Source organism: Elephas maximus, chromosome X (genome assembly GCF_024166365.1).
Source record: "Elephas maximus indicus isolate mEleMax1 chromosome X, mEleMax1 primary haplotype, whole genome shotgun sequence".
NCBI classification, from domain to species: domain Eukaryota; kingdom Metazoa; phylum Chordata; class Mammalia; order Proboscidea; family Elephantidae; genus Elephas; species Elephas maximus.
In genome coordinates, this window is record NC_064846.1 from 115,639,791 (window position 1) to 115,662,039 (window position 22,249).

General features: G+C 47.3%; 1 protein-coding gene across 2 annotated transcripts; it reads right to left on the bottom strand.

The window, feature by feature from the left end:
- Positions 1 to 1,405: 1,405 nt before the first annotated feature.
- GPR173 (G protein-coupled receptor 173) lies at positions 1,406 to 20,825 on the bottom strand. 2 transcript variants are annotated; one of them, XM_049872160.1, is made up of 3 exons: positions 20,713 to 20,825; positions 20,116 to 20,267; positions 1,406 to 3,037 (listed from the first exon to the last, which is right to left on the bottom strand). In XM_049872160.1, the coding sequence occupies exon 3, from the start codon at positions 2,923 to 2,925 to the stop codon at positions 1,804 to 1,806; it is 1,122 nt and encodes a 373-aa protein (XP_049728117.1). In that variant the 5' UTR covers positions 2,926 to 3,037; positions 20,116 to 20,267; positions 20,713 to 20,825; the 3' UTR covers positions 1,406 to 1,803. The 2 variants fall into 2 exon arrangements, with proteins under 2 accessions (XP_049728117.1, XP_049728116.1); XM_049872159.1 differs by lacking the exon at positions 20,713 to 20,825 and having other exon boundaries at positions 20,116 to 20,509.
- Positions 20,826 to 22,249: the final 1,424 nt, after the last annotated feature.

The window sequence follows — 22,249 nt, forward strand, 5'->3', positions numbered from 1 at the left end:
CCCTATCCACTCTTGGCTCCCCACCCCATCCCCTGTGAAAGGTATCCCAATAACTATTACTGAGAGAACAGGCACACCCCACTCCCAGCCACTCTGGCCTGCCTTTCCAGGGCCACTCCACAGCCAGGCTCATTAATGTCTCTTCTGCCTAGAGTGCCTTCCCCAGTCTTTTTAGGTCAAGGCTTCTCCAGTTCTGGGGCTGTCATGGGGCAGAAAGGGAACTTAGGACAGGGATTTATATAGGGAAGGGAAAGGGGATAAATACAGATCCCTCCCCTGGAAATTAGAGGGGGACAGGGATCCTGAGCAAGACCAGGCAAAGGGGTGCCAGCTTGGCTCACACATCTGCAAGAACTGGCCTTGAAGTGAGCCCAGAGTGGATTCTGCTCCTGGCCTGGGATCTCTCACCTGGGTGAGCTGGTTGAAATCTACTCCTCTTTGGGTGGAGGCAGGAAGGGGGAAAGGGCTACATGGAGGAGGGAAGTTTAGGGCTGAGAACCCAGAAGGTCAAGGACAGTTAATGAGGAGCTTGAGGCCCCTGAGGCTTGAGGGGGACAAAAAGAGGTCAGATACTAGTGGACACAAGTCCACAGTGCCTCGGGGTTTATATCTCTAAGAGTTACCAAGGCCTGAAACAAATTTTCATCTTCAGAAGAGTGGCATGAACCCAGGAAGAAATTCTGGAGTTGAATTCTGCTCTGACTCCAGGCTTTGGGGTCCAGCTACTCTGGGGAGTCCAGCTCCCTCCCTACACTTCCTTGGGGAGGTTCCCCTGCCTGTATGGCACCCACATTAGCACTAGTGGGGCTAGAGTGGATTTCCATCCTCAGAAAGAAGAGTTGGGGGTCGGGAATTGAGGAGGCAGCTTGAGAGAATGCAGTCAGCTCAAGGAGTTTAGCTCACATCCTGCTCTTCATCTAGCCTGGGCCTATCCCTGAAGGCCCCTCTTCATCCCCTCCTAGCTCAAGAAATACTTGGGAGGTCTGGACATGTTGCGGAGGGAAAGATACTGGGCTTGGGACCAGGGTTAGCCTAAAACAACATTGCATATAACATAGCAATTAAACAGCCCTGCTTCCTGGGACCCAACACCCTTTTTGGTCCCTTTTGTCAGAAGCTTTAGATCAATTCCTCCTTAAAGCATCCACGCCTCACTAAAGGACTTGAAAGAAGGGGTTCATGGGAGCAGAGGGGGCAATAAGAGCTCCGGAAGTCTATTTTACAGGACAAATTTTCCTCCTGTGGACAATGTCAGAAGGAGGGACATTAAAACAAGAAAGCCTGTCTTCTCAGCTGTTAGTAGAAAAACCTGCATTTTTGTTTTCTTTTTCTGAATTGCCACTTGAGCGAAAGAGAGAGGGTGAGGGAGATAGAGAAAGAAGAAGAAGAAGGAGGAGGGGGGAGGAGGGAGAGGAGGAGGAGGAAGAGGAGGAGGAGGAGAAGGAGGAGAAGAAGGAGCAGAAGAAGGAGAAGGAGAAGGAGAAGGAGAAGGAGAAGGAGAAGGAGAAGGAGAAGGAGAAGGAGAAGGAGAAGGAGAAGGAGAAGGAGAAGGAGAAGGAGAAGGAGAAGGAGAAGAAGAAAACAATGAGGTGGCAGAGACAGGCTCCCCAAAACTAGAAACACCTTTTCCCCAGTCCTAACCCTGGGAAGTGTTGGCAAAAGTGCCTAGACTATGGGTGGTTCTAGGAGCTGGGGCTAGAGCTCAGAAAGGAAGGCTCCTGTATGGGGCTCCACCCTCCCTTGCTGTTGGCCCCATTATGGTGGCCATGACCTTCTCTCTGCCTGCCTGCCTTCCAGCCTGTTTCACATGACACAGTAGGGTTCTCTGGGAACCGGGGCACCTCCTGCGCCCCAGCAGGGGGCGTGAGTCCTCAGGCACTTCTTGAGGTCCTTGTTGAGCAGGAAACAGACGATTGGGTTGACGGCAGCCTGGGCGAAGCTCATCCAAACAGCAGTGGCCAGGTAGCGGTGGGGCACAGCGCAGGCTTTCACAAATACTCGCCAGTAGCAGGCCACGATGTAGGGTGACCAGAGGAGCAGGAAGAGTAGTGTGATTGCATAGAACATGCGACCCAGCTGCTTTTCGCCCTTGACCTCGTCCATGCCCAGCAGCCGTCGGCTAGCTGTGTGCCCATTCTGCCGGATACCCAGCAGGGTTGGTGGCATGGGCCCGCGGCCAAAGCCAGCGATCCAGTTGGCAGCAGCCTGACCGGTGGCCCCAGGGCCATGGAATGTCCAGTTCTGGCTGATGGCTGGCACCATCTGCACTGGCTTCATCTTGCGGTGACGATACTCGAAGAGAAGCAGCTTGCCATAGACAGCGTGTGTGGCTGCCATGAGCACAGCCAACATGAGCATGAAACCCAGCGTGTCATTGGCCTTGAAGTAGCGATGCTCAAAGATGCACTGGTCCTCCTCACGGATAAACTTGTAGGTGCCCACGTCAAAGACAGGTGGGAAGGCCATGGCTACAGACAGGGTCCAGGCCATGCAGATGACAGCTGCGCATGTCCAGAGTGTCATGCGCTTGGCATAGAAGCGGTGGTGGGCGATGGCCATGTAGCGGGTGATGCTGATGCAGAAGAGCATGAAGGCCGCGTGGAAGCAAAAGAGCACGGCCATAAAAGCCACAATCTTGCAGCTGAGTGCACTGAAGGTCCATGAGGAGCCGTGGCGCACAGAAGCCAATACGAAGGGGAAGCAAACTGCAGAGCGTATGCCATCGGCCAGGCAGAGGTCCAGCAGAAAGTAGTAAGGAGCCTTGTGCAGGGCTCGCTCCTTGAGTACCAGCAGGGATAAGATGGCATTGCCCGCCAGGCTCACACACATGATCAATCCCAGAAGCACCAGCTTCACATAAGCTGATGCTGATGGCGGGGATAGTGCGCCGCTCACCTCCTCGGGCTCTCCAGTGGTGTTGGCCATACTGAGGGGCAGAGGCTGCTCTCAACCCTATGGGGTCAGCCAGTCTGGTACTCCAGGGGCCCTGTGAGACTCCATCAGCTAACTTGCTGGGCTGCACCTGCAAGTAGGGATACTGGGGGAGACATAGACACAGACAGACAGAGAGATGAGGGCAGGAAAGAGACAGAGAGAGAAAAACACAGACAGACATAGAGACAGTGGGAAAGAAAGAGAACAAAAAGATAGAAAAATGGCAACAAAGATATAAATGGTTAGAAATTGAGACAGAAATGGAGGGGATGAGTGTAGAGGGATAAAGAGAGAGTTAGAGCAGAGAGACAAGGAGAGCAAGAGCGAGAGAGACAAGAGTAAGAGACAGTGAAAAACAATGGAAAGGAAAGGTGAGGGAGAAACAGAAAGCAGGGTTAGTGTGTCTGTGTGCCCCTCCCCCCTGCCAATTACTCCCCAGCTGGTGTCAAGCCCTGCCCTTGGCCCACTCCTGGTCCTACCCTCTCTTTGCTGGGTAAGGGTGCTTCATCTTTCTGGATGGCTTCGGTTACCTGTTTTTTCCATTGGCGGGTCTGTGAGGTGGCGATGTTGTTGCAGCCCTTCTTCCCCTTTACAAAGCCCTAATGTGTTCTTTAAACTTTTTTGAATGCCACTCATAGTAAGAAATACATTTCACATCACAACGCAGTATATACACACACACACACCTCTGAACCAAAAGTTTCACAAAATAGTGCCGACCCTATTGTAATGTACCCCACTAGTTTCTATTCTATTTCATTTTTTTAAAGTGCTCGTAGCCACTCGCTAAATGGATTTCTTTACTTATGATCAGGAATGTGCTTAGCGTGCTCCAGAACAGCTGAAAGGCCAGTGTGGCTGGAATGCGGTGAGCGAGGGAGATAGGGATAGGAGGTGAGATCACGTAGGTCCTTGTAGGCCATGATGAGGACTTTGGCTTTTACTTTAAGTGTGGTGGGGAGTATGTGTGACTATAAAGATGTAAGTATGCCTGTGTGTATTCATTTATTCATTGAAAAAGTATTTATTGAGCATCTACTCTGTGCCAGGCACTGTTCTAGGCACTGGGAATACAGCTATGAACCAGACAGACAAAAATCCCTGCCCTTGTAGAGCTTATATTCTACATAATAAAGAAGATACATATATAAAGTATGTAAGAGAATGTTAAGGGAGACAGAAAGTGCTGGGGTAGAAGAGGTGTTGCAATTTTAGATGGGGTGGAGAGGGAAAGACTTCATGCAGGAGGTATTATCTGAGAAAGATCTGAAGGACAGGAGAGAGTGGGCCATGTAGGTATCTGGGGGAAGATAAGTCTAGGCAGAGGGAATTGCCAGAGCACAAGCCCTGAGGTGGGACTATATATACCTGGCACATTTGAGGAACAGCCAGGAGGCCAGTGTAGGTGGAACAGAGTGAGGCAGAAAATGGTGGTAGGTAAGGTCAGAGAGGTAATAAGGTCAGACCATGGAGGCCATAGTGAGGACTTTGACTCTGAATGAGATGGGAGTCATGGGGTTTTGAGCAGAGGAAAGACATGGTCTGACTTAGAATTTAACAGGATCCTGTTTGCTGCTGTGAGAACAGACCATGCAGGGCAAAGGTGGAAGTAGGGAGACTACTTAGGAGGTTCCCGCAGCGATCCAGGTGAGCGAGAATAGCACTGTTATGTCCTTTTCCCTGCTTTATTTTTCTTCATAGAATTTATTCCTTCTAACACACCATATGGAAACCCTGGTGGCATAGTGGTTAAGAACTACAGCTGTTAACCAAAAGGTTGGCACTTTGAGTCTACCAGGCGCTCCTTGGCAGTTCTACTCTGTCCCATAAGGTCACTGAGTCGGAACTGACTTGACGGCAGTGGGTTTTTTTGGGAACACACCATACAATTTACTTTTTAAATTTTGGTTTATTGCCTGCCTCACCTGATTAGAATGAAAGCACCACGAAGGCAGGGATTATAGACTCTGTCACTCACTCTCATCTAGAAGAACAATAGATAGCATATGGTAGGCTCTCAGTAAAAATATGTCATATTAATTGACTGTGGGACGAAATGGGCTGGTGTGTCAGAGAGGGGCTTCCTAGAGGCATCCAGGTAGGATATAACTGAAAAAGAGGCCTCGGGAGTTGATCTGGCAGTGGAAGTGGCACAGGCAAGGTTTGGGAGAAATAGGAGAACTCCTGGTGTGTGTGGGCTGGGGCAGGGAGTGTGGGGATGTGATAAGGTACCAGGGCAGGTCTGAGAAGGAAGGCAGCAAGGCAACTTGGGCAGAAGAAGCTGGAAAGGCTCAGAATTACTGTTGGGGCTAGGAATCGGCTAGAGTTTGGGGGAAGTAGGGGTTGAGTAAATGTCTTCCTACCATCTTCCTCCCAGGAAAAAAGTTTCCTCTCTGCACTGATTCCCAGCTCAATCCAACCTGGCCTGCCACAGCCACCTGGGACCAGGCTCTTTTTTTTTTTTTTTTAATTTTTATTGTACTTTAAGTGAAAGTTTACAAATAAGTCAGTCTCTCATACAAAAACTTATATACACCTTGCTATATAGTCCTAATTGCTCTCCCCCTAATGAGACAGCACACTCGTACCCCCCCACTCTCTATTTTCGTGTCCATTTGGACAGCTTCTGACCCCCTCTGCTCTCTAATCTCCCCTCCAGACAGGAGATGCCAACAGAGACTCATGTGTCCACTTAATCCAAGAAGCTCATTCTTCACCAGCATCATTTACTATCCCATAGTCCAGTCCAGGAAACACTGGTGGCGTAGTGTTCAAGTGCTACGGCTGCTAACCAAGAGGTCGGCAGTTCGAATCTGCCAGGCGCTCCTTGGAAACTCTATCGGGCAGTTCTACTCTGTCTTATAGGGCCACTACGAGTTGGAATTGACTCGACGGCAGTGGGTTTGGTTTTTGGTTTAGTCCAGTCCAATCCCTGTCTGAAGAGTTGGCTTTGGGAATGGTTCCTATCTTGGGCTAACAGAAGGTCTGGGGACCATGACCTCTGGGGTCATTTTAGTCTCAGTCAGACCATTAAGTCTGGTCTTTTTACAAGAATTTGGGGTCAGGCTGTTTTGATGGCACCCCAAAGTCTCAGAATTTGTGCCAGCAGGCCACGAGAGGGTGCTAGGACAGGGGCTGGGGAGAAGTGGGGTTGGTGGGCCCCCTTTTAGCCCTTCAAGGCCTGACCTGATAGCCCCCACAGAATTATGTGTGTGAATGTGCACACACACATACACAGACACACTCCTTAGCCTTGAGGGGATGCAGGGGGGAAAATGATAGAGACAGAGAAAGGCTGAATGTAAGAGAGTCATAGAGACATATACAGTGAGAGGTAAAGAGAGAGGTGTCTGTGTCAGAAAGACAGAGTCGTAGGAGGGAGAAAGAGGGAGAGAAACAAACAGAAATGAGAGAAAGTCTTAACACACAGAGAGGAAGGAGATAGAAATAGAGACAGAAAGGAAAAGGAGAGAGAGAGATAAAAAGAGAGGCACACACATACAAAAACAGAGAGCAAGACAGACAGAGAAGGGAGATAAACAGAGATAGAAATAGAAAGAGAGGAAAAAAAAACAGAGGAACAGAGAGTGGTAGAGAGAGACAGGCAGGGAGATGGGGGAAAGGGATAATGAAGGAAAGATAGAGCAAAAGATTGAAACAGAGCAGGATGGGGAGTGAGAGACAGATGTAGGGAGGAGTTGGAGAGAGACACAGAAATAGAGAAGGCGACACAGACACACTAAGACCGAGACGGCTGATAATGTGAACCCGGAGTCTGAGTGAAGTAAAAAACTAAAACAAAGAAACAAAAAACAATAGCAGCATCTGCCAGGAAAGCTGGGGAGATTTGATCAACAAGTGAGGAGAGGGCTCTCCTGAGCAGACTGGCAGCCACAGCCCAGGCTAAGAGGACGTGGGCACGCATGTAACACATTCACACTTGCTTGTGCCCAGAAAGCCTCATATACAAGCACCTAAAACAAACAAACAAACCAAAATAAAAAAACAAACAAAAACCCAAACCAAACCAAAAACCAAACCCGCTGCCGTCGAGTTGATTCCAACTCATAGCGACCCTATAGGGCAGAGTAGAACTGCCCCATAGAGTTTCCAAGAAGCTCCTGGCGGATTCGAATTGCTGACCTCTTGGTTAGCAGCCGTAGCACTTAACCACTCACTATGCCACCAAAAAACCATTGCCATGGAGTCGATTCCGACTCATAGCAACTCTGTAGGACAGGGTAGAACTGCCCCATACGGTTCCCAAGACTGTAAATCTTTACGGAAGTAGATTGCCACAACTTTCTCCTGAGGAATGGCTGGTGGGTTCAAACAGCCGACCTTCTGGTTAGAAGCTGAGCGCTTAATCACAGCGCCACCAGGGCTCCTTACGTGAATACCTACACACTCAAAGACTCACACAAACACATATCCTACTGCTATGGAGAGTGACAGACAGCAACCAGCTCACACCTAGGGACACTGGCATGCGCGCACACACACCCTTCTTGGAGGCACTAGTCACTCCTTTTCTCCCCGGAAATGAAATTTTTAGATAATATAACCTATTCACACATGTACTTTTAGAAGATAATGCATATAGTGCCTTAATTACAATTTAAACAAGAAAAAAATGGAAGTGATTTATAAGAAAATAATTTGTATTCCAATATGTAAATGCTTGGGCATAACAAGCTATAGGAGATTCAGCGAAGTAATTAGAGCCTTTTAACAATTTCTGCATGTACAATTCAGTGACGTTGATTACATTATTTGAGTTGTGCAACCATTCTCACCCTTCTTTTCCAAATTATTCCTCCTCCATTAACATAAACTCACTGCCCCTTAAGCTTCCTATCTAATCTTTCAAGTTGCTCTTCAACTTGATCCCGTATAGACAGATCTGAAAACAGCATAATGCTCAAGGCAGACATTCTTTACTAGTTGTTAAGGTACATTTTGCCCTAATATCCTCAGTAATCCACTTGAATTTATGAAGTGTAGCTGCCTGGTTCTGGAGGTCAGCAAGCTTACCTCAAAAACGCCAGCTTTGGGGGCGTCAGATGCCATTGTGGTTTCTCTAAAACATCAAGCAGTTTCTGTGTTCAATATAGCTTGTGCTTTCACACCATACCAACCTTTCTTTAGAAATGGAACAACTGCTTTCTTGTGCCTCCCTTTTCCTCCTGCCTTTCATAATTTCATTTGTTCTTGCCATAGCCAGGCAGAGACCCAGGTTTTATGCTTGAAATAGCTGCATGATATCTTCTATCTCTTTGTAGTCACCATCAACAGGAAACTGCATAAGTACCAAACAAACAAACAAAAAAACCCCTTGCCATCGAGTTGATTCCGACTCATAGTGAGTGACTCATAGTGATGCCACAGGACAGAATAGAGCTTGCCCCATAGAGTTTCCAAGGAGCAGCTGGTGGATTCAAACTGCTGACCTTTTGGTTAGCAGCCAAGCTCTTAACCACTACGCCACCAGGGCTCCTTTTGCATAAGTAGGTGGTAAGAGTTTTTTTTTTTTTTTTTACTCATTGAAACTCCTTTCCCACCAATGGTTAGATCCTTTCTTTCAATCAGATGTGATATTGAAATTTCTTGTGACAAATGCTCATGAATTTTGAATCCAACAGAAATTTCATTTGGAGTATTTCAAAATAAGGATGTATTTCTCCAAATAGGCATAGACATTTCTCATCTTAATAAGTCTTCTTTAGTATTCAAATTATAACCTCAACTAAACATCACACAGGGAACCATACTTAACCTCACTCTCCTAAGTTTAAATTTTACTTTGAATGCTTCAAATATACTTTAATATATTTTTTAGTGTCTTTAAAATTTTTATAAAGTTTTATCCCTGTGCTCAAAAAGCCGTTGTTGAAGCCAGTAAGCATCAAATCTGAAAAGTTAGAATCATTCACAAAAAAGTGCTGAAATTCTTCCTTTAGCTCATAAATTTCTTACAAACTCCTCACACACTTAGGTTTTAAACAGCCAAGAAGGATGTACTGATCCATGGAATGGATCTTACCTTCAACAGCATACCTTCTAAGATCAGGAAATGGAAGCCCATGCTGGAAGTTTATGTCTGTGTCAAAACTACCAATGGTTGTTTGCTTCATTTTTTTTTGTTTAGGTTTTTACCAAGAAACACAAATAACTTGATATAGAGGATCTATGTTCAGCACTAACAGATTTACCAAAACAAGACTAAAATGAGGGCAGTCATAACCAAAGGCTCAGAAGAAGTGGGCACAAATGTTTACCACTACAAATTCATATCAGTGAATAAAAAAAGTTATGTTCCTAGATGTGAGCTCAAGTATGTCACGAAAAAATTCTGAAAATATTTCATTGGAAAGTTGTATACGAATTCAATATTTAATAAAACATTGCCCTTTTGTTTTTCTTGCCACAATTAAATAATATAAAGAAAATGTAAGGAGTCTATTATCACCAAACCCTAGTACAATACCTGTAAATCCCCTTCAGTTTTTTCCAGTGTGGCATGTAAATATTTCACTTTCTTTGTGTGGCCAGGCTGTGAATGCCCTAACAGTCACATCTAGTCACATTGCATAGAAACACACTAGCACACTCAGGCAGGTGTGTGCACGTGGCACATGTGTACACACAGATTCAAATTTGCACTTACGTCCAGGCTTACACCAGCTGATAAGCACAACCAGGCACTCATATACAGACATATGCACACAGCCCTCCTCATCTATAAACAGTTAGGCTTGTATGTAGGTACCCTTATGTTATGGATTGAATTGTGTCCCCCCAAAATATGTGCTGTAAATCCTAACCCTTATATCTGTGGTTATAATCCTGTTTGGGAATGGGTTTTCTTTGTTAAGTTAGTAAGGCAGTATTAGTGTAGAGTGTGTCTTAAATTAACTGTTGAGATATAACAGAGCACATTAAGCAAGCAAGCAAGTAAACAAGCAGAGATAGGGGAAGACAGATGCCAGGCCACATGAAGATTGCCAAGGAACTGAGAAACAGAAGCTGAAAAGAGATAAGGACCTTCTCCCAGAGCTGACACAGAGAGAAAACCTTCCCCTAGAGCCAGCGCCCTGAAATAAATAAATAAATTTCTGTTTGTTAATGGCACCCACTTTTGGTATTTCTGTTACAGCACTAGATAACTAAGACACCAGCTACCAGCACATCACACAAAGATACACAATACACACACACAGATATAATCCACCTTTTACAGAACTACAGAACTAGGCAGAGACACATTCACAATTCACATAAGCACATGCATGTAAACCAAATTGTATAGATCTACATACACACTTATAGACACTGGTGTGCATGCACAGATACAAGAATTGGCATTCAGACACAGATCAAGTCCTGCTCATGTCCTACAGATCCAGGATCCCGCCCCAACCCCACTGGCTTTACACTAAGAGATAAAACCCCACTATCTTATACAAACTCATTCTTGCAAATCTGCCCTGGCACACAAGCACATACACACAGGTACAAATATGCTCATACATATAGGCATATCGCTCATGCTCACTGCTGCACACACCCAGAGGCAAGTAGGCACGCAGAGTGATTCAGACTCATGCATGCACACTCGCGTACCCACTGATGCTTATAAATGCAGAGAGATACAAACCCCCAGATGCACACACTCATTTACACCTACACATACACTCACACAACACAGATACACACATCCTAGCACATGGTCATATAGACACAAACCTGCTACACGCACACACACACACACAGAGACACATACATACAGATCCACCCACACCATCACATATAAACCTGGATACCAACCTTCTTGCATTTATAGATACAACAGAGGTTCACATGCACGCATTCACATACTGACCAATACAAACTTGTTTACATATTCATATAAAATACACTGTCATGCACACACACACACTGACAGGAGCATGCTCACATATGCAGAGTTACCAGCCACACAGGTAACACCTGCACTCACATAGACACCGCACTACAGGTGTCTTCACTCATACGCCCAAATGTGTGTGCACTGGGAAATATACATATAGGAACGAACGCCCTCTATCCACCTCGTAGACACACCCTTTCTCACACACCCATGGTTTTATATACATACTGGTACACACATAAGTACAAACCCACATCCACACTATCGGACACACGAAACACCCAGATACACCACCTAACACCATCCAGATAAACCTATACTCATATACAGATATACCCGCATTCTCAGATACATTCTCTGCCCAAAGACACTTAAAAGTTCTCACACACACTGACCAGATACATCCACTCACACCCCCAACCAATACACTCACATTCATGCACTCCACACTGATTCATCCATACACGCTCTCTCTCTCTCACACACACCATCCAGATACACCCTCTCCCACTCTCTCATGCACGTAAAGACAGGACCACACACATCCTGCCCAGATATAACCACACTCTCACACCCCAACCCAGATCCACCCACATTCTCTTTCGTACACACCCATTCAGATGCACCCACTTTCACACATAAACCCAATAGAGAGACATCCATATTCCCTCACACATATACCCACACTCACACACACACCTCAAAACACCTACACTCACATGTACTCCACCCAGATACAGCCACACTTACATAAGCCTTCAAACCCACACTCTCACATACAACATCCAGATACACACAAACTTATACACCCCCAACTCAGATCCTTCACATCCAACTCAACCCAGGCACACCTACAATCTCTCTCACACACAGTATCAAGATGCACCCACAACGATAGACACATCATTCAAATACACTACACTTACACACACCCCACTCAGTACTCACACTCATAAATTCCTAACCCAAATACATCCACACATGCACACAGACACACGCATCATTCAGATATCCATCCACACACAATCGATAGATACCCACACTCACACAGCCCCACCCAGATACATCTACCCTCTCATACATACATACCATCCAGATTCATCCCATGCAGATCATTGAGATACTCTCACACCCACAAACACTGTCTAGATACACCCCATTACTATCTACATTCTACATTCCACCTGGATATATCCAGCTCACACACACCATCTGAGTACACATCTCCACACACTCAGGTGTCCAGATACATCCGTGATCTCATCCCCTCCACACCACAAAGATGCACCCACACTCCATACACACACATCTCACCCAGCTAAACCCCCAAAATCTCTCTTTCACAACCTTATTTAGTTATACACACACATTCACACACACACACCCAAATACATACACACTCACACACCCAGCCCAGGTACACAATCAAAGCTCACCTGTGCCCTCACACCTGTGCTCTCACCCCCTACACCATCCAGATACACCCACATTCAACCACACTCCACCCAAAGTACATCTACACACTCTCATACACAACCCACATGTATCTGCACACTTTCTCTCTCACACACTCCATCCAGGCACATGCACACTTCACACACATAGCTCATCCACATCCACTCAAACTCCCTCACCCCCGATCCAGTTACACTCAAACTGTCACACACCATCCAGATACACCTGATGGTGTATCTCCTTCATCCAAATACATTCACGCTTTCACACTCTCCTCACTCAGAAACATCCACACTCTGTCTTATATATATACACAACTCAGATATATGCCCAAATCTCTCTCTTACTCACAACCATCCAGACATATCCACACTTCACACACACAATGCAGACCTCTCAGAGACACATACAATCCAGTTATACTCACACAACACACACACATCTCACCCAGATGTAGTCCCACACACCATCCATAGACATCCTCAATTACATACACTCAGATAAACTCACCACCCCACCCAGATGTGCCAAAATTCTCTCTCTCACACACACAATCATTCAGATACACCCCATCACACACTTCCATCACCCAGATACACTTATGTTCTCACCCACCTACACACCATCCAGATATACTGACACTTATTACCCCCCCAATGAATCTATTACCCATCACCCAGATGCTTCCACACTTGCTCTTACACACACAATGCTGATACATCTACACAATTGAACACATACACACATACCGTCCAGGTACACCCACATACTTTCACACACCATCCAGATACACCGACACTTACATACCCCTGAAATACACATATCTCACACATATTCCCACAGAGGTATACGCAACTCTTATTCATACCATCCTTCACCCAAGTAGGCCCATATTCTCATCCACCACCACCACCACCACCAGTTGCCATTGAGTCAACTCTGACTCATAGCGAGCGACCTTATGTCAGAGTAGAACAGTGCTCCATAAAATTTTTCAATGGTTGAGTTTTTGGAAGTAGATTGTCAGGCCTTTCTTCTGAGGTGCCTCTGGGTAAACTCCAACCTTTTGATTAGCAGCCAAACACATTAAATATTTGCACCACCCAGGGATTCCCATGCTCTCATACTACCTCACACACCGTTTCTCCCAAATACACCCAAATGTCTCACATAGCACCCTACACAGAAACACTCATGGTCTTTCTTACACACTGTCATGGATTGAATTATGTCCCCCCCAAAAATGTGTGTATCAACTTGGTTAGACCATGATTCCCAATATTGTATGGTTGTCCCTTTGTTAAAGCCATCCACTTGTGATATTTCTGTTATGGCAGCACCAGATAACTAAAACAGAATTTGGTACCAAGAGAGTGGGGTGCTGCTCTAACAGATACCTGAAATGTGGAAGCGGTTTTGAAACTGTGAGTGGATAGAAGACTCAGAAAGAAGTGAGAAGCAGAGAGGGCACAGATGGTGAGAAGCAGCAGCAGAGGACTGGCTGCAGGAGCAGTGAGCCGGTAGCAGCAGAACCAGGAGACCAGGGTGACACAGCGCTGGAGCCAGCCCATGGAGTGAGAGAGCTGAGTGCCTGTGCGCAGGAGGCTTCCCGGCAGAGTGGGGTGCCTCCGGGCACTTACCGGTGGAGCTAGGCTTGCTGACCCACGGAGCCAGAGAGCCGAGTGCCTGTGTGCAGAAGGCTTCCTGGAGGAGTGGAGTGCCTCCAGGCACTTACTGGTGGAGCTACAGAGCTTTGGAACACTTGCCCCAGTAGGGCAGAAGAGGGCATGAGCCCCTAGAAGCCAAAAGGCCAAGAAACCAGGAAGGAGAAGCTGAAGAGACAAGAAACACAAGAAGCCAAGCTGCCTCAGTCTCAAAAAGTATTGCCAGGACCTCTGGGGATTCTAAGGGTGGAGCCACGGCCTCTGGGGTATCTAAGGGTGAAGCTGCCACTCAGTTGGACTAGGATAATGGTGTGCCTAAAGCTGAGGGAGCAGAGTTGCTGTTCCAGTGAGCCTGGAAGATGCAGCTGAAGCCCAGGGCTGAGGGGCCTCCGCTCAGAATCCAGAGAGTGTGGCCAATACCTAGAGTCTGGAGGGCAGAGCTATTGTGTAAATTGTCTCAGAGAACAAAGGTTATTTTCAAAGCTTTGAGGGCTAATGTAACGTGTTCTCCTAACTTGCTTGGTGCCTGTTATGCCTTCTTTCTCTCCAGTTTCTCCCATTTGTAATGGAAATGTCTAGCTTGCGCCTTTTGTGCCATTGCACCTTTGGAAGCAGATTACTTGTGTTCTAGATTTCACAGATGAAGAGGAATTTTTGAATTTTGGACTTGATTTAAGACTCTTGCTATGCTATGATGGGATGAATATGTTTTGCATGCTGCAAGAATGTGATTTTGGGGGGGCGAAAGGGTGGAATGTCATGGATTGAATTATGTCCCCCCCAAAATGTGTGTATCAACTTGGTTAGGCCATGATTCCCAGCATTGTATGGTTGTCCTCCATTTTGTGATTGTAATTTTATGTTGAGAGGATTAGGGTGGGATTGTAGCACGACCCTCACTCAGGTCACCTCCCTGATCCAAGGTAAAGGGAGTTTCCCTGGGTTGTGGCCTGCACCACCTTTTATCTCTCAAGAGATAAAAGGAAAGGGAAGAAAGCAGAGAGTTGGGGACCTCATGCCACCAAGAAAGAAGCACCAGGAGCAGAGCACATCCTTTAGACCGGGGTCCCTGCTTGAAGAAGCTCTTTGTCTGGGGGGACATTGATGAGAAGGCTGACAGAGAGAGAAAGCCTTCCCCTGGAGCTGACATTCTGCATTTGGACTTGTAACCTACTAGACTCTGAGAAAATAAATTCCTCTTTGCTAAAGCTATCCACTTGTGGTATTTCTGTTATGGCAGCACTAGATGACTAAGACACATACACAAAACGCAGATTCTTCGTTTCTCTCCCTCACCAGATATACTACACTACACACACATACACCACCCCACACAGATATATCTTCACTCATGCATACACATTCATGTCTAGATTTCTGCTTAGATAGAGTAATTTGGGTACTCTCTGTGGAAACCATTTACCAACTCTAGAACCATTCTGCTCTAGGTGTTTGATGGTGGGGGGACAGGAAGAGAGGTCTTCGTGTTTCAAGGAATCATTTTCTACAGAGGACACAGGTGCCCTTCCCCAGAAGGACATCAGTCATGATTGGTCTCCACTTCCTGGATGTGAATGATGACAGGAATTATCCTGAGACCCCCATGAAAGCTCAGCACATGGTCAAGGCCAGAGAGGCCCCAGAAGGAGGTCATGGGTCAGCTAGGTCCCATAACTTACCCTCCTTCATGATGTCTACACAGTTATAGACAGGCATGGTCTAGCAAGGCATCACTGACTGTCAGACGTGTACATGAATACATCTGGGGTACACACAGACTCACACAAACTCATAAACAAACATAAATACCCTCCCTTATAACCCCCTTTCAGCGATAAGGCCTATCTACACAGGCTCAAGGCTAAGTCTCCCTCTCTCTCACCATCAGGCATACATGTGCACACATATCTACACTCATCCCTATACATAGGCACACTCATGGCAATGCACACTCATACCTGGTCACACATGTGCACATTCATTCACTCCTAAACATAGGCGTACCTGCATGACATATTCACGACATAGTCACATGACATAATGCCCGTGGATGACATTAATTCACTCATAAATACAGGTTTACACATAGGAATACTTATACATACCCATAGACCGATAGACTCTGTCTCACATCCAATCAGACAATGAACATCCAGACACATCCACACAAGTATATTCACATACAGTCACACATGGACGTACTCGCAACACATATACTCCTAGATATGCACGTCTGTAAATGAGATGATTTATACATATACAGGCATTCTAACACAAGCAGACTTGTACACACAGCTGGGTATGTACACCTATGCACATATTCACATGTATATAGACTCGTATATCATTATTTCCTATATGCACACATTCAGACTTAGAAACACAAGCATAGTCACAAAATACACTCATGCAATCAAAGTCAGATACGTACACCATGTCTATCCACACATATTCATACACCTGCATGAGAAGCTATGCGAAAAAAAAAAAAAGATTATACTTACATTCGAACAGACTGACTTGGAACCAAAGGTGTGTTTACACACATGCACACACTCAAATATTCTCACACACACTTGTATACCTGCACAAGAATTGACACACACAATGACATACACACACACATACACACCCAAATACACTTGTAGATCAAGAACAGCATGCACAAACATACATTCACTTACAATGTTCTACAACATGTGCTCCCAAACAAGCAATGACATATAAACACAAACACACATATACATATAATTAGAACTGTACAAACTGGTACATTGGCACACCTGTACATTTAGACAGGCATACACTCATATATACACACAAGTATATGTGCATGAACACACAGGCATATATACATTTTCACTCAAATATACACACAGCCAAATGTTTACACATACTAGCATATACACACGTACACTTACAGTCACACACAGGCATATGCAAACCCATATTCACTTTCACACTCAGAAATTCAAACAAAACACATAATGAGTCGTGCACACCCAAATATTATAAAATGTAGCTACTCACACATACCACAATCAGACATACACGCACACAACAGTGTGCCCACAAACACAATTAGACATATACACAAATGTATCCACTTACCCATGCACACAGCCTGATGTGCATATCTATATACAGGCACACACCCCCACAGCCATACTCATAGGCAATCAGATGTGCACACATATGTATACCGACAAAATATATTTTCATGCACGCAACATATAGTTACACACTTTCCCTTACCCACACAATTAGTTCTGCTTATACTGGTGTGCCAATCTACACTAACATTTTCCCAGTCAGACCTAGAACTATAGGTTTGTCCACAGAGGCTATGCAATCAATTAAAAATGCTGGTAAGTCCACATACACATTCATACCCAGGCCTATTCATACATGTACATCACAGGCACATCCATATTCTGTTCACACACACATACCCTTCCATACATGCATGGACGTTGTACACATATATGTCCTTACATTCACAAACATACCATTTAGATACACCCACACTTATATGGGCATACACAAATACACACACTGAGATATAACTAGGCATTCACCTAATCAGACATACATACCCAGGCATTTCAAAACCCACAAGCTCACACACACAATCAGACATGTATACACAGGTGTACATTCAAAGGCACATTGATACCACACACATGTACAACAAGACAAGGGTCTCTATGATTCGGAATCAACTAGACGTCAACTTTTTTTTTTATTGCCTCAGAGCAACCCTCAGTCAGGCTTATAATCAAACATGCCCACTTGCTCACCCTGACAGGCACGCACAGTCATACCTACTCCTCTGTACACATACAAGCTTATCCAGACATCCACACACTCACACACACCATCATAAGACTTGCTCACAGAGAGACTTGTATACATCCACAGTGCCCATAAACAGACATGCACACATACACAGACTGCACACACAATCACACATTTTCAGTCACATATACACACCCATGCTCAGGTCCAGATGCCTCCGGACCACAGGCTGGGTCCTCTCCCTTCCACGCCAAATGCTTCTTCAGAAAAGTCCAAAAGTCTCACCCCTCCCTGTCCCCACAGAGGGGTCTTCTGGGCTTCAGTCTTTTCCCTCTGCCTGCTCCAAGCCTGGCCTTGAGGACCCTCCTTCAGCTACCAAGCCTTTACTTCATGTTCCACTGCAAACCAACCAGCAGATCCCAACCTGTCCCCACCCCGGGCTCCAGGATAGCAGTTCTCTGGGACCCCTTCCTACAGGTCTGGCTGTTGAATGGGCCACACCCCAGCTCTACCCTAAGCTCTGCAATCTCAGAAGCTCAGCCTTGTCTCCAAGCCTGGCCAACCACTGACCACAGCCCAAACTCTTGCCAAGTAAACCCTCAACGGGAAGACACATACATCATCAGAGTCAGGAATGCTGCAGGCTCCAAGTCAGTCCTCTGCTAGCTCTTTGGGGCTCAAGCCTCTGAGTGTGTATGTGTGTGTGGTCATACACAGAAAAGTGTAGGGAAAGAAGGCTGGAGTAAAGTGAGGATGACAGGCTCTGCCCACAAGCCCCACTTGTCACTCCTTACAAATGAGAAGTAACAACATAGAGCTGCCTCTGCCACCCCTTTCCTTCTCCAAAATCGTCTACCTGCCGCCCCCACCAGATCTCTGCTGAGACCTTGGAGAAGAGGGATGAGTTACTCCCCCAAATAATTAATAGCAATATTAATCATAAATAATCAGTAACAATACTGACCATGAGCTTTGATGACATTGGTTTGGTGCCACTTCTATGCCACATCCTTTATGGACATGCATCAACTCATTTAATCCCTAGACATACCCATGAAGGAAAGATTATCAGCCACTTTGACAGATGGGAAAACTGACGCTCTGTAAGCATGCTTTCACTGAAGTTGCAGATCTAGTAGTTGGGGAAAATGTCCCTGATAGAATCTGTCTTCTCCATGTATCAGGCTTTCCTGCATCACCAGACAAGAATTTGGGAGGTGGGCATAGGGACTTCCGGTGACTGTACACAAGGCCATAAACTCTGGAAGTCCCAGACACAACATGAGCATCAGACAGAGAGATAGAGAGCCTTGTGATGGAGGCTGGGGTGCAAACTGTGGGGATGGCCATGTTGTGCCTGGCCCCTGTAGGTTGTCATGTGGCTTGGTCTTTGCTCCCAGAAAGCCATCATGAAGCCATCAGGCAACGTAGGGCCTGGAAGTGCTCCCCATCCCCACCTCACCTTCCTTCAGCCCTACAGCAGCTTTCTCCCCCTAGCTGGGAATCACAGCAATATCTTCAATGGTGAGCAGGCACAAGTCTGTGCTACCGGTGGGGAAAGACAGGTGAAGGAGGGAAGGGGGGAGGAAAAGAAGGAAAGAAGGAAGGTAGGAGGGAGGGAGGGAGGGAGGGAGGGAGGGAGGGAGGGAGGGAGGGAAGGAGGGAGGGAAGGAAGGAAGGAAGGAAGGAAGGAAGGAAGGAAGGAAGGAAGGAAGGAAGGAAGGAAGGAAGGAAGGAAGGAAGGAAGGAAGGAAGGAAGGAAGGAAGGAAGGAAGGAAGGAAGGAAGGATAGACAAAAGGCAAGTGTGGGAGGTTTGGTTTGGGCTAGGGGCACCTTCTCTGTCATGTCTACCTACCTGCCTGCTACCTAGGTGCTCACACACACAAGCACACACGCACACGCACATGCACACGCGCGCACACACACACACCGTGCATGCAGGCCAAGGAACCTGGAGGGGAGTAAGGGAGGATGGAGAGGAGGCAGCTGCAGGAGGCTAGAGTGCAGACATTGTGAGGGAAGCTCCTAGGCATCCCTTCCACTAGCAAACAAGGAAATATTAACACAGCTTCATGCCCAAGCATGACCATAATGATAAAAACAGATCCTGTGCGGGGAAACAGGTGGTGGTTCCCTTTCTCATGGGACATCTGGGATTGGGGAAGATGGGGATGGCTAGAAGAGTGTCTAGGCTCGGGTGCCAGAAAGCCCCTCTGATGGAGCAGAAGTACAGAGAGACTGACAGGCAGTCAGAAACAGAGAGCGTGGTAGTGATGGAGACTCTGAAATATTGTGTGGGGAGACAGAGGATAAGTCCCAGCCCCCATCCTTGGTAGAGGGTGCTGACTGCTTACCTGAGTTCTCTCAGCAGGGTTGTCTTGAAATCCAGAAAGGGGACTCAAGCTGTTGCACTCAGGATAAATCACAGACCAGGCCACATCATGGGACCCTCAGTGGTCTGGCGACCAGTGACACTCCTGCTTCTGTTGCCGTGGATACAGCAGGACTGGTATAAATCAAAGGCATCAGGGGAAGCAGGCACTGGAGAGGTGCACTGAGCAGGACTGGGGTGTTGGGGAACACCAGGTAGGCAGCACACAGCCTTGGGGTGCCCAGCCAGCTGGCAGGTGGGAGTCCTGGCAGGTGCTTCCCCCACTACACACTCCCACCCCCTTCTTCATGACACCGCCAAGCTGGGAGGGGGGCCAGCGCTGTCCCTGCTACCCGTCTGCCCGCCTGGCTGCCAGTCCCCTACCATCTCCACATCCCCCTCTACCGCCACTCCACCCTGGCTGCCTGCTGGCCGGCGCCTTTTGTCCTCAGAAGACACGGTCCCTGTGGGGACTCTGCCAAGCCTCTACCAGATGCTCAGGGTCTGGGGATCCTCCCTGGGTGCACTCGGGCCATGGCCTGGGAGAGCCCCAGGTTCGGGGGCTCTCATCTAGGCTCACCCCACACCCCAGACCTGGTGAGGCTGGGGAAGAGGTGCAGGTCCACAGCCAGAGGCAGCAGCAGAGGTGGTGTTGGGGAGGGGATGGACGCCAGAAAGAGGGGGTGGGGTAAAGAGAAGGGCTGGCCTGATAGCTGTGTCTGGGTTTTAGATCCGGGTTGAAGAGGGTGGCTCAGAGCATTCAAGGGGGGTCCTGATGCAAAACGGGGGCACCATGGGCCTGACAAAGGTATCCTCTTGGCCTGGGAACCACCCCAGCTCACACAAATCCAGGGCCCAAGATACTGGGGATACTCAGCCTGGATGGGGCATCAGCGGGGAGTCTGGGGCTCTGGGCTGGACCCTATCTAGCTTGTCTGTCCCCCCTCTCCTTGATTTGCACGGTCCCTGCCTCAGGGGCGGGAGGAGGAGGGAGGGAGGCAGGGAGGGAGAGGGAGGGAAGGAGAGAGGTTGAGCAGGCAGGGTGACTCCCAGCCACCAGCCTGGTCCTCCCTTGGGTGGGGCGGGGAGGGGGAGGGCTGGCTGGGCCAGGGAGCAGTCGGCTGGGTGGCTGGCTGGCTGGCTGGGTGGCTGGCTGGCTGGGTGGCTGGCTGGCTGGCTGGCTGGCTGGCTGGGTGGCTGTCTGTCTGTCTGGCTGTCTGGCTGTCTGGCTGGCTAGGTGGGTGGGGATGCTGGCGTGGCAGCTGTGCTGCCAGAACAATAGCCGGCTGGGGGAGACAGGTTCTGGCCCTTCTGAGATGCACAAGAGAGGCATGCATGGAAGTGGGAGAAAGGTCACCAGGAGGCTGCTGAGAGAGCAACAGGGGCTACAAGTGGAGAGAAGGCAGGGGATGGGGGTGGTGTCTGAGGTTGGGAACCGGCCAGAAAGTTCTGGTGGAAGTTTCTCAAAAGCTTTGGGATGGGAGGGATGCTTGATGCTCTGACAGGTAGGATAGATAATCTTATCTACAATGGGGTTCGGCACCAGGCAAGGCCTAGAGAGTGGGGTGGGAGGGATGGGTGGGGAGGAGCGTTGCCCAGCTCTGAACAGCCCCTTTCGGGATACCTCCCCTGCCACCCCTGACTTCTCTGGGCCAGTAGACACGCATGCACCCAGGCCAAGTTTTGGGACAGCAGAGATTTGAAGACAAGGGGATTTTTTTTTTCTGTCCTTGATGGGATTAAATTGGGACCAAATGATGCCACTGTGGTTCTCCTAATTATAGCATTCAAGAATCCGAATTCTCTCGATATAAGACATTTTATTTTATTTCCTTTTTTCAGCCATTGGTACATTCATTTATTAAACATAGCTTTATGCTTTTTTTTTATGCTAGGCCCAGTGCTGTGCATTGGAGATACAGGTATATAAGACTTGTTCCCTGCCCTTAGGTAGCTTGTGCTCTACTACCAAACCGTGGTCCTAGAACCCACTGCATCTGAATCCCCTGGAGAGCATGTGAAATGTATATCTCCAGACCCAATTCCCAGAAATACTAATCTAGTAGGTTTGAAACAGGGCTCCAAAGCCTGCATTTTGACCAGACCCTCCAGTGGTT

What these genes read in the sequence shown, in the direction of transcription:
- GPR173 (XM_049872160.1), bottom strand. Translation starts at nt 2,925, where the DNA reads ATGGCCAACACCACTGGAGAGCCCGAGGAGGTGAGCGGCGCACTATCC.